General features: G+C 54.0%; 1 protein-coding gene across 3 annotated transcripts in view; it reads right to left on the reverse strand.

Moving 5' to 3' along the window:
* Positions 1-9,999, reverse strand: part of BRF1 (BRF1 general transcription factor IIIB subunit) — a gene marked incomplete at its 5' end in the record, with an annotated part of 70,824 nt that extends 60,825 nt beyond the window's left edge. For 2 of the 3 annotated variants that reach the window (XM_079700202.1, XM_079700201.1), the window contains 2 exons: positions 1,299-1,379; positions 9,816-9,999. In XM_079700202.1, coding sequence (XP_079556328.1) covers positions 1,299-1,379; positions 9,816-9,999 — 265 coding nt within the window. The remainder of the gene's footprint in view (positions 1-1,298; positions 1,380-9,815) is intronic. The other variant, XM_079700203.1, reaches the window with a different exon arrangement.
* Between the last annotated feature and the right edge of the window lie 3,531 nt (positions 10,000-13,530).

Consider the following 13,530-nt stretch of genomic DNA (forward strand, 5'->3'; position numbering starts at 1 on the left):
AGAATAAAATATTTAGGAATAAATTTAGCACAGAAGTGTACAACTTATACTCTGAAAACCATAAAAATCGTTGAAACAAATTATGGAAGACCTAAATCAATGGAAAGACATTCCACATTCAGGTTTCAGAAGACTTCGTCTTGTTAAGACGGCAATACTCCCCGAATGGATCTACAGAGTCAATGTAATCCCTATTAAAATCCCAGTTGGCTGCTTTGCAGAAACTGACACACTGAACCTAAAATTCATATATAAATTCAAGGGACTCAGAATAGTCAACAAAACAATGTTCAAAATGAAGAACAAATTGGGAGGACTCACACCTCCTGATTTCAGAACTTGCTACAAAGATGCAGTAACCAAAACAGTGTGATACTAGCAAAAGGGCAGACACAGACCAATGGAACAGAGGGGAGAATCCAAACCCTCACGTTTATGGTCAACTGACTTTTGAGAAGGGTGCCAACTGAATACAGTCTGTTCAGCAAATGATGCTGAGAAAGCTGGATATCCACATGCAAAAGAGTGAAGTAGGGCCCTTACCTTACACTAGACACAAAAACTAACTCAGAGTGGATCAAAACCTCAACCTAAGAGCTAAATCCATAACACTCAGAAGGAAACATAAGCATAAATCTTTGCGATTTGGATTGAATCAGGCAATCTTTCTTATGACACAAAAAGCACAGGCAACAAAGGAGTAAATAAACCGCACATCATCAAAATTAAAAACCTTTGTGCTTCAAAGCATACCATCAAGAGTGAAAAAACCCGCAGAATGGGTGAAAATTTTCTGCAAATCATATAACTGATTAAGAGAGACTTGTATCTAAAACACATAAAGAATTTTTACAATTCAATAAGAAGACAAATAAACCCAATTAAAAACAGGCCAAGGTTTGAACAGACATTTCTCCAATCTGTTGTGGACTGGGATGGTTACAAAATACAACAAAAATGGCACCACACATCAAACTGCTATAAATTTGTTTTTCCTGTGCTTATCGCGACTGAAACTGTAACAAACAGGTGTGGGCCCGTTAGGGTCCAGAGACCTCAGAGTAGCCCTGGCAGAGAGCCCCTGCAGGAGGCCCAGGGCACTGGAGGGCACACAGGCAGGGTCCTGATGACCCGGGGAGGGGACTCCGCCAACAAGTCCTCCCAGAAGTGGGGCCTGCACTGGCTTGGTGACAAGGACGGGGGGGTCACGGCAGGCTGTCACTCCTATCCTTCGTCCCACATCCCCGTCCCGCCTCAGGAGCCCACCCTCTTCCAGCAGCACCCACGGCGGGAAGTACCGTTCTGCAGGGTCTGTGCTCTTGACTCCTTTCCCAGGTTCACGTGGAAGCCGCCGCCCAGGGTCGGGGTTTTGCCGGCACCTAGAGACACAAATGAGACTCATGAGCAGAGATCTATGTTAACAGCCGTTTCGTTGCATCAGTCTCTGGAGCAAGATCGGGGCAGGAGGCAGCAGCGAGCATCCCACAGCACCACTCACACCTCTGCCCTGCTAACAGGGTCGTGGCCTTGACCTGGAGCCGAGGGCGTGGACCATGCCCATCTGCATTCTCTAACCATGTCCCAGAATAGACTGTCACACAGCTCTCCAAACTACAGCCCAGGCCCAGCCCGGCCCGGCCCGGCCCCTAACCTTGGCCCTCTGCGGGCCCTGGGCCAGCCAATTCACATTTATTATCGCATCCATCTCCCGGGGGCGGTGCGGGGGCGGAGGTGGGCTCCCGGAGGGCAGGAGCCGGTCTGCAAGAGACGCTTGCACCTGCACCCATCTGTGTGCTGCCCGCTCACAGAGCAGCAACCTAGGAAGCTCTGGACCCAAAGCGTAGCCATAGCTGCACCTACAGGCGCTCTGTTTTGAACCTCCCACCAGCTCCAAGCCTCCCCAGGACGTCTCACGTACTCCACTCTGCAGGGCTTCAGGGCGGGGACTTCTGCCCTGATACCCTGTGAAGACAGTCAGGTGGACACCCGGATTGTTCACCAGACTTACAAACCCCAGCGTTGAAGCACGATCTTCAAACGAGCACCGCGCTAAAGTGAGGGGCGCAGGCGGCCAAGCACAGGCCGGGGGGCGGGAAGCGCTGCGCATCCCACAGGCCAGTGTGTCTGTTACAAAGTACAGTGCAAAGGATTAGAGGCTCCTGAAGTTAGAGAACACGACCTCACACTGTTAGCCTCGTGGGGGAGGTAAGGGTGCAGGGCCTGCTGGAGGATGAAATGGAAACTCAGAAGTGACAGGGATCTGGGAAGCCAGATCACTGAAGTCCGAGAATAGGCCCCTGAGGAAAACACACGGCCCACCTCCTGGGGCCAGTAGGGACCTCTGGGTCATCCAAAAGCCAGCTACCAGCACAGACAGCGGAGAACAAGTCGGCCTTCAGCTTCTCTGGGACTGCAACCAAATCCCAAACGAGTACTAACGAGATTCTTTAAAGATCTCAGCAAAATGATTCTAAAGTTCAGCTGGGAAAAAAAGAAATAAGATTGGCTAAGAAGACTTTGAAACGAGCAACAAGTAGGCCTGGCTGGGCAGTTAGTGGGCTACGAGCAGGTGGAAGTAGCCGGGAGCACAGCAGGGGGCTGGCTGGCCGGTGGCCCCAGCACCCAGCGTCCCCGCCTCAGCAGCTTCCTTGGGGCTGAGGCCCAGGGCTGGGCAGTGACCCCCACCAACTCCTGTGGTCCGACAGTGGGGTCTAAGCGCCGGCCCCAGTGGGGACTGGCAGGGAGCCCAGGGCTCTCTCACAGGAGGATGTGGAGCCTGGGGAGAGGTGGCAGTGCCTGGGGAAGGTTTTGCTGTCACCCGGGGTGTGTTGGTTTTCTATCACTGCCCTGACAAGTTACCACAAACTTAGTGTCTTCAAGAAGCTGGCTATAGAGGGCGGGGAGAGAGAGGGCCAGGCAGGGCACACTGGGGGCCTGGAGAGGAGCCAGGAGCAGTGCAGGGCCCAGGGGAGACCTGTCCACCCGGCCCAGAAATGAGGAGCTTCCAACACTCCAGTGTTACCTCTGACTCTGCAGAAGCCTGACACGAGCTCACCGGCCTGAGCCTGGGGGTCTGCATCTTGTACCCCCTTATTTTGTGGCAGCTTTTATAAACGAGCAGCTTTTATAAACTTTAGAATTTTTATATTTGTGATCTTTTAGACACAGGACCCACTGAAGAAGGCCACAATCCCTCAGTCACCCGACGAGGACAGCCACATTTTGACCTGTGTCCAGTGCTGCCCAACTTTTATTTGAGAAAAAGGAAAAAAAATCACCATATTGTTTTAACGGAAATCAGCACGTGTTTTAAGCAGTTACAATAATGTTGCATTAGAAGAAGGACAATGTGAAGGTATAAATCCCCTGAAACCCCACCTTGCAGGCACAAGGACCCTGGGTGGCCTTCCTCCCAGCCACCTCTCCCTGCTTAGACCCAGATGGGAAGCGACCAGGACAGGTCACACAAAGATGCTGCTAAGTACGCGTGGAGACTCGTTCTGGGTGAGCGTCAAATGCACTGCAGGACCTTGAGGGGTCACACCCTCCCCTGCCCCTCTCCCCTCACACCCCCCCACCACACTCTCTGCACGCCCCCACCCCCCCCGTGCACTTCCAGGACCTCTATCTCCTGCTGCTGTGCTGTCCTTCCCTGTCTCTCCCCAACGCCCCAGTCACCCCTCCTGGGGCTGCTCCGGCCCCACCTGCTCTGGGAGCTGATGCTTGCTGTCCCCATGCACACTCACACACACTCACATATACACACACACACCACCCTGGTGCTCCCCAAGGTCCCTGTACGTAGCCTCAGTCCCTTATGTGCTCCCAGGAGCAACAGGGACTAAGTCCTGGCAAGGAAGGTGCCTTCCTGGGTCCAGCCAGCTGGGGGAAGGGAGGGGGCGGAGGTCAAAACCTGCTTTGCCCAATGGACGCACATTCTTTACTCAACAAAGACGACCCGCTGGGGATTTGGGTACAGTAGATAACATCTGGAAAGCAGTGGTGGAGCCTACGAAAAGTGCTTATTCAGCAAATCTCAAACAGCTACCACCACGGGGCCAGGGTCCCCTGAAGCGTGAAAGAAGGCTTGAGCACCACCACCGCTGACCCAAACCATCAACGCTCGGTGTTACCACCGCTGACCCAAACCATCAATGCTCGGTGTGCTTGGCTTCCAGACGCCCTTCATATTATTCCCTCTACTTCTAAAAGCATTGGATGTTTTCTATAACAAGATCCTGTAACAAACAAGATATAACCAGCTGCATCTAACAAGTAGAAGTTGCAGTTTTTTGTCAGCACAGCCGGGCCAAGACTGCCCCCTTGTGGACAGCAGGGGAGGGGCCGGAAACTCCACCCAGATGCACCTGTGCCCCTCCCAGTTGTGGCTGCAAAAGCAAGAAGGTGCAAAGGCCTGACCCCTGCAACTTGGTGGGGGGGCGGGGGGGGCTTCTCGGCCACTCTGAGCACTGAGGACAAAGCCAGCAACACCAACACCCACGACCACAAACAGAAAAGCAGCACACAGCACCGCCCTCCATTTCACTCAGGGATCCCTCCCACACGGGGAAGCAAAACCTTTCCCAAGTCTGCATTCATTTTATTTAAAGCGAGGGGTTTCCGTCACTGCTGTGAAACTCCTTTTAAGCGGGGACAACTGCACGAGGTCCAGCTGGGCGGTTCCAGGACGGAAGGGAAATCCAGTGGCCCCTCGACCTGAGCTCGGACGTGGGCATAACTCCCCTAAGGCACCCGAAAGACACTCAGCAAGTCCACACTGAGCCCCGGGCATGAGGACGTGGCTGGACACAGACCTCTTGCCGTTGGTGAATCAATAACTAAACAGTGGCAGCAGCCGAAACTTCTCTCAACCAGACACAGCTACTGAAGAGCCTGTTTTGTCACGATTAAAAGTCTGATTATGGAAACCACACAGCATGCAGCATGGCAGGTGATAAAAGCAGCAAATGACATTTTAGGAACAACAGTCCTGTCTCACCCAAGTGCCTCCAGGACAAAACTCAGCCATTTCCTGAGAGCAGGTCCCTTCCAGCAGAAACTCAGTGGGGCTCTGAGGGGCCACAAGATAGAAACAGAGATGCAGAACCTCCGAAACTCCAGGACCAGAGCTTGGCCAGGACACCTGGTAGGCTGTGCCTGAGAGAACCCTCTCCAGGCAGGGCACAAGCCAGGCAGAGGGCAGGTGGGTGTGCTGTTCTTTAGGACCCAGGGAGCTGCCCCAGTGAGCAAGAGAGGCTCCACCCCCGCCAGAGCTGGGCACCAAACCTTCCTCATCGTGTTACACATGGAAAGCACCTCATTACTCATGACCACGAGAGCACGAGCACTTACATACACCTTGACTTCAGGGACAAAGCTTGCAGCGATTAAAAGCTGTGGTCACGGAACCCATGGGGGTGCACCCTGGAAGAGGAAGGGGAGGACCCAGGAAAGCAGGTCCTCTGCCTCTGGGCTTCCTCCTGGGGGAGCGGCAGGTACAGCTCCCGGGAGGGGCCGTGGGCTCACCGCGCACCATCAACTGCAGGGGACACCCAGGGGAACGACCTGCTGTCCTCGAGACCTTCAGCACTGACACCAGGGACAGGATGCTGGTGTGGGCCTGTGCCAGGAAGCCCTACTCTGCCCCTGAGCTCCTTGACGCTCTGGTGAGCCCCTCCCCCATGACCCAGCGGGACCCTCCTCAGGCCTGCAAAGGCCCAGCTGCCCCAGCCCCGCCCACCACCTTGCCATTCTGCAGTCCTCACATCCATCCCTTCTCTCAGCCACGCCCATCCCCTCCCCAGCTGCCCTTCAACAGAAAGACACAGCCCAGACGTCCCCAGCACCACCCTAGCTGCCACCACTCTGCGAGTCCAGCCTGGGACGCTGGACTCACACTTTGCCGGTCCTCAAACATCTACCAGGGGACCCAGGGGGACTGGGCTCCTTCGCCTCTGGACCCTGGGCCTGGGTCACAGTCAGAAGCCCAGCTGGTGACAGGGCCGCTGGCCACAGGGCCCTGACGTCTAATTTACATATTCTCAAGTAAACTGCGGAGCTAACCATCCACCACTCCTTCTCAAAGAGTAAGCAAGAACGCTTAGGAAAGACAGCGGCCTTGGGCCCTGCACAAGGGCACCCCAGAGAGAAGGCCCAGCTTCCAGGATGAGGCTGGAGCAAAGGAAGAGCTGGGGGGCCAGCTGGGCACACACTCTGCACCAGGGAGGCTGACAGCAGCCAGAGTCGACAAGCAGGGTGGCTGCTCTTGTGATGGGGAAGGGAGGAGGCCAGGAGTCTGGGAGGGACCCACCCAGGGGAGGGAGGGGCTGCGGCAGGCAGCGGCGCCCCTCCCTCTCCGCCCTCTATACAGGAGCTGAGAACCCACAACCCCTGCAGCGCTTCCCTGGGGGCCCTCCAGAGAGTGAGCCCAGGTTCATACCACCTTTCAATCACACCACCAAAGGGCACCCAGCTCTGAGCCTTGCTCACAGGCCGTGGGACCAACGTCACTGCCCACAGGTGGCAGCACATCTCTCACGTCCAGGACACCTCTGCACCCAGCTGTGTCGTCTGCAGTGAGGACAGGCTGTCATCAGGTACAAGGGATGCACTCAGCACAGTGCCTCCCATGGGAAACCCTAAGTGTCAGCTACTATGATTATTCCTTCTTACTGTCGTTGTTACTCTCTTCCCAACAGGCATCAAAGTCTTGGATGACTGAGGGGGCAGTTTGGCAACACGTGACAAAGCTGCAAACACAGCGCCAGGGAGACTCTGCCACAGCAGTCCCAGGAAGTTGCTCAGGAAGAACACAAGGACGAAAAAAATAAAGAACAACAACAACAAAAAGAACACAAAGACGTGTGCCATGCAGAAAACAAGAGAAAAAAAGCAATGAAACCCAAAACTGGTTCTTTGGAAAGATCAAAAAAATTGATAAACTTCCAGCAGGAGAAACAAAGGGAAAAAGAGAGAAGATACAAAACACCAATATCTGAAAGGAAAATGAGACACCACTACAGATCCTGCGGACCTCCAAAGAATAAGGGGATAGTACCAACAACTCTACGTGCATAAATTCAGCAACTTAGATCAAATGGACCAAATCCTCAAAACGACAAACTCACCCGACACAAAAGAGATATTCTAAAATATAAATAAAACCTACAACTATTAAAGAAACTGAACCTGTAATTAAAAACTTCTGAAAAAGAAACCTCCAGGCCCAGATAGCTACATTAGTAGATTCCACCAAACAGTCAAGGGAGAAATAACACCATTTCTACACAATCCCTTCCACAAAACGGAAGAGAAGGGAACATTTCCCAACTCATTCCAGGAGGCGCATTACCTTGATATCAAAACCAGACAAAGACATTACAAGAAAACTGCACACTAATATACCACATAAACATAAATGTAAGAATCCCCAACAAAATATTAACAAATCTAATTTAGCAACACATACAAAGAATACCCCATGATCAAGTGGGTTTACCCCAGGAATGCAAAGCACGCTGAACATTCAAAAACCAGCCACACTGACAGACCAAAGAAGAAAAACAAAACTCATCATCCACTCACGATAAAAACTTTCAGCGAACTAGGATTGGAAAGAGAACTTCCTCAACTTTATTGATGAAGAATATCAAAAACCTATAGCTGGGCAACCCTGGTGGCACAGTGGTTGGGAGTCCGCCCGCCGATGCAGGGGATACAGGTTCGTCCCCCGGTCCCGGAAGAGCCCACATGCCACAGAGCGGCTGGGCCCATGAGCCATGGCCGCTGGGCCTGCGCGTCCAGAGCCTGTGCTCCGCCAACGGGGGAGGCCACAGCAGTGAGAGGCCCGCATATCGCAAAAAAAAAAAAAAACAACTAAAAACCTATAGCTAACATCACATTGCGTGGGAGGAGAGTGAATGCTTCCCTCTAAGACTGGGAAGAAGGCAAGCATGTCTGCTCAAAAGCAAGAAACAGAAACAAAAGAAAGAAAACAGCCCCTATTTATAGATAATATGATTGTCTACATCAAGAATCCCAAGGAATCTATTTTAAAAAATACTCCTAGAACTAATAAGTTTAAAGTTTAGCAAGGTCTCAGGAAACAGGCCAATGACAGAAATCAACCATATTTCTATATGCCAGCCATGAACAACTGAAAACTGAATTTTTGAAAAATACTATTTACAATAGCTCTATTTGGGTCTTAGGTAAACGTCTAAAATATGTACAGGAGCTATATGCTGAAAACTACAAATCATGATGGAAGATCAAAGGAAACCTAATGAATGGAGAGACATCTGTGCTCATGGGTTGGAAAACACAATACAGTAAAAATGTCAAATCTCTCCAAATTTATCAAGAGATTTAATGCAATTCCAGTCAAAGCCCCAGCAAGGTTTTTTTGTAAATATATACAAACTTATTCTAAAATTGAATGAAAAGGGAAGGGAACTACAATAACTAAATTCTGAAAAGGAAGAGCAAAGCTGGAGGAATCACAACATCTGATTTCAAGACTTATTATAGGGGGCTTCCCTGGTGGCACAGTGGTTAAGAATCTGCCTGCCAATGCAGGGGACACGGGTTCGAGCCCTGGTCCGAGAAGATCCCACATGCCGTAAAGCAACTAAGCCCATGTGCCACAACTACTGAGCCTGTTCTCTAGAGCCCGTGATCCACAACTACTGAGCCTGCGTGCCTAGAGCCCAATGGGCTCTGCAACAAGAGAAAAGTACAATCTATGAAAGGAAAAAAATCAATAAAGTGGACTGCATCAAATTTTAAAACTTTTAATCAAAATTTTCAACTGCTCTGCAAATCACATATTTAACAAAGGACTTGTAACTACAATATTTAAAGAATGCTCAAAACTCAACAGTAAGGAAACAAACAACCTGAATATAAAATGAGCAAAAAACTACTTGAACAGACATTTCAGCAAGGGGGATTAAGGGATGGCAAATAAGCACTTCAAATGCTGTCTAACATCACTATGCATTAGGAAAATGCATTAACACGGAGATGAGGCACCACAACACACTAAAAACACACCCAAAAGATATATAAATACAGAGACAACACCAAGTTCTGGTGAAGCAATTAGTGAGAATACAAAACGGTGCGGCCACATTGAAAATCCGCTTGGTGGTTTGTTATAAAGTTAAACATACAGCTACCATCCACTCCTGGGTAACCACCCTAGAGAAATGAAAACCTATGTCCACGGAAGAAGCCACCCACGAAGTTTTTAGCAGCTCTATTCATAATCACCCCCAACTGGAAACAAACCAAAGGTCCTTCAGCAAATCGTGGGCCGTGCACAGGAAGGAGCCCAGATCCTCGCAACAGCCTGGGCGAATCCCAAAGGCACAGGGCTGAGGGACAGATGCCAGTCTCCGAAGGTGGCCCACGGGCTGGTTCCCTTTACGCGGCATTCCTGAAAAACAAGACTGCAGGGACGGAGGGCAGCTGCCGCTGCGGGGAGGCGTGGGGCTGTGGAACTCTATCCTCGCTGTGGTGTTACTCGAATCCAAATGTGTTTAAATTCATACAACTGTAACCCGAAAGGAGCTGAATCGACCATGATGACTGAGAAGGGGGACGCGCTGACGTCCCCGACCCCCAGATTCAAACAACTGTCCCCCCAAGGAGCGAAGGGACTGCGCCGACTGAGGGGAATGGGCCACGACCCCGACCCCAGGCCGCATCCTGTCCCCTGTTTCGGTAAGTTCCATTACTAAAGCCAGAACCGCACACGCACGGAGGCCACTGGCCACCCGGTCCTCCGCCCCGCCAGCCCCGCCGGGACCCACCGTCCAGCGACACGAACTGGCCCACGGCCGACGAGCCTCCGCCGCTGTTCTCCACGAACTGCACCTCGGACACGATGATGTTGTCCTCGAGCACCGAGCCGCAGCCGGTGCACACGGCGTCGCCGCGCGCCGCATCCAGCTCGATGTCGGTGCCGCCGCAGCCGCGGCACACGCGGCCAGTCATGCCGGCGGCTCGAGGCCGGGCCCCCGCCCGCCGGCCCCGGTCCCAGTCAGCCCGCCGGCCCGCGCGTCCGCCGGGCCCGTCCGCGGGCCCGTCCGCAGCCGCGTCCGCGCCGCCCAGACTCTCGCGAGGCCGCCGCCGCTGAGCCCGCCGATTCCCAGCGGCAGATTCGCCGCGCGGGCCAGGACGGCGCTGCCCGCCACGGTTGCGCCCTGCGGAACGGGCACGGGCTCCGGGGCCGCGGCAAAGACGCGACTACTCGAACACGCGACCTCCGGGCCGGGACGCAGCCACCAGGCCTCGGAACTTGGGACCTACAGGCCACAACACCAACGCGCCAGCAGCAGGAGGAAAGGCTGAGCGGCCTGCGGGGGCGGGGCCAGATGGGCGGGATCGCGGTTTGTGGGCGGGGCCTGAGGAGCGAGAGCAGGGATTGGCGGGCGGGACCTGAGGGCCTTGTGGGCGGGACGAGGGACTGTGGGCTTACCTTGTTGTGGGCGGAGCCTCAGGCGGGGTCTGAGAAGCAGAGCTCAGCGACGAATCGGCGCAGGTTGAGAGTGGAGACCCTCGCCCGGGACCGCTCGCCCCTCCCTTCGGGCTTGGGGGCAGGCTCCGCGGCCTCCGTGTGGCGGTGCCCTTACGCCCCCATGCAACCCCGCTCCCTGTTGTGTGGCCCCCCCCCTCCGTGTCTCCCCACCCCCTGACGGTCACTTGTGCCACCTGTGGTTACCGGTGTCATCACGTTTCTGTGTCCCTCTCACCCGCGCCCTCAGTTATCTTCAGATGCCATTCACGGTCGCCGAAACACCCATGCGGTCCCCGGGAATAAGCCTGAAAAGAAATGTGCGAGACCACATTTTTTTGTTTGTTTTTGGCCGCGCGGCTTGCGGGATCTCAGTTACAGGGACCGAACCCAGGCCAGAGGAGTGAAAGTCCGGAATCCTAACCGCTAGACCAACAGAGAATTCCCGAGACCACGTTTTTCAAAAACCCTTAAACCTTGACTGTAGGACTGACAGGAGCTCTAACTGAATCAGAAAATGCCCTATTCCCACCTGAATACAACGTTGTAAATACTTAAAATCTTCACGAGTCAATTTGTAAAGTCGATTTAATCCCCACCAAAATGTCAACAGGATTTTCAGGTGACGTGATAGGCTGACCCTAAAGTCATCTGGAAGAGGTACTGCACAAGAATAGTCAAGAAAATCCTAAAAAGGACTTCCATGGTGGCGCAGTGGTTAAGAATCCGCCTGCGAATGCAGGGGACACGGGTTTGAGCCCTGGTCCGGGAAGATCCCACATGCCGTGGAGCAACTAAGCTCGTGCACCACAACTACTGAGCCTGCGCTCTAGAGCCCGCGAGCCACAACTACTGAGCCCGTGTTCCACGACTACTGAAGCCTGTGCGCCTAGAGCCTGTGCTCCGCAACAAGAGAAGCCACCGCTCGCCGCAACTAGAGGAAGCCCATGTGCAGCAATGAAGACCCAACGCAGCCAAAAATAAGTAAATTTATTTTAAAAAAATTCTAAAAGAAGAGGAAAATTGCCCTTCTGTATATCAAAGTATTATATCAAATTACATCCATTAAACCACGTGGTATTTGTACAGGGACAAGTGGACAAGTGGAATAAAACCAGAAGTCCAGAAACAAACCCAACTACGCACTGAAATTTAGAGGCCTCAATCATTGTGGAAAAGACAGACTTTTCAGTGGGGCTGGGGTTTCCATTTAGAGGAGGAAAAGGGTAAATTGAGCCCCAACCTCACCCTGTTCTAAAAATAAATCCCAAATGGCATTAAATGCTGAACGTAGAAACAGAACTGCAAGACTCCTGGAATGAGATACAAGAGGGTATTGTAAATCTGCAGTGGATCTCTGTCATGACGGGAGGGTGCCTGGCTGGCCTCTGAGCCCCATCGATGTGTGGCTCATCATCGCCTCTCCCTGCAGGTGGCCGCCCTCACTGCAGGGCGTGGGCAGTCGAGCCGGTTAAGCTAGAAGACAGTGCACGTATGGTCAGGACAACATAGTCTTTTGTTGGAAGGACAGAGCAGAATTTTGGTCACTGGTCTCATGCTGAGGAAACAGAGGTTGCTGCAGTGATGACCCTTGTCTTCGTGCCCCCATGCACACATGGATGTTCCCCAAGGAAGACCCAAGGGGCATCACTGGAGCGCAGAGTATTTCTACACTCAACACACTACACATGGGCAAACTGATCCCCAAAATTGTCCCATGAAATTACTGTCTCATAGTTCAATACTGTTCCACATTTTGGCCAACTTTTTGTATGCTAATTATCAACTGCTGCCTAACAAATAACCACAAAAGTTAGCAGCTTAAAATGACAAACCCGGGCTTCCCTGGTGGCGCAGTGGTTGAGAGTCCGCCTGCCGATGCAGGGGACACGGGTTCGTGCCCCGGTCCGGGAGGATCCCACATGCCACGGAGCGGCTGGGCCCGTGAGCCATGGCCACTGAGCCTGCGCGTCCGGAGCCTGTGCTCCGCAACGGGAGAGGCCACAGCAGTGAGAGGCCCGCGTACAGCAAAAAAAAAAAAAAAAAAAAAAAGACAAACCTTTATCATCTCACAGTTTCTGTGGGTCAAGGGTCTGGGAGAGTCTTCGCGGGACAGTTCTGGCCCAGGGTCTCCCGAGCTCACGGCCAAAGTGTCGGCCAGGGCCGCGTCCTCTGAAGACTTGGCCGGAACCAGGGGCTCTGCCTCCAGGCTCCCTCACGAGAATCATGGTGGGGCCTGAGCGCCTCACCCGGCGGCCCCCACAGCGTCCTCACAGGGGGGCCGGGGGCCGGGACCCGCAGGACAGAAGCTGCGAGGCTTGGCTGACTGACCTGCCAGTGCCGTCCCTGCACCAGCTCCACCTGGGCGTCCTGCCCACACCCGAGGGAGGAGGACTCGGAACATATTTAAAAGGGCCACCGGCCGCCCCCTGACCCGACCTGACACGCGCACGGGGCACCAGACGTCCAGCGCCACCCCGGGCGCCCAGACCCCTGCAGGCTCCCAAGGGAGGGGGACCAGCGCGGGGACCCCACTGCAGCTGGCGTGGGAGAGACCTGGGGTCTGGGAGCCCCGAGAGTGCCTCACGACCCACAAAGAGGAGGGAAGTGTCCAGAGCAGAGAGCCAGGCCAGCCCCAGACGAGCAGATGTGGAGGACGCTGGATGGCTGTCTCCCTCCCGCACCTGTCACCCGATAGAGGGAAGGAGGAGAGGCTGCCCGGGCGTGGGGTGGGGCTCCCCACCCAGCTGGGCCCCCGCGTCAGAGCAGTGGGCTCCCAGGCCCCACCTGGAGCACCAGACCGGAGGGCGCCTCCCTCCCGAGGCCGAGGTGCAGGCTGCAGGCCTGGGGGGCGGGGGCTGCAGAGACACCTGCCTTCCTTGCAGGGAGTCCTGGGGGCAGGTGGCTTTTCTCCTCCCCATCCCTCGGGGAGAGGAGTGGGGGTCGACCCCGGGGTCTTGTGAGGAGAGATGGGGGCGCCTGGAGGAGGGAGCCTGCCCCTCGCCCTGGCT

The sequence above is a fragment of the Hyperoodon ampullatus genome (assembly GCF_949752795.1).
Source record: "Hyperoodon ampullatus genome assembly, chromosome: 3".
NCBI lineage: Eukaryota > Metazoa > Chordata > Mammalia > Artiodactyla > Ziphiidae > Hyperoodon > Hyperoodon ampullatus.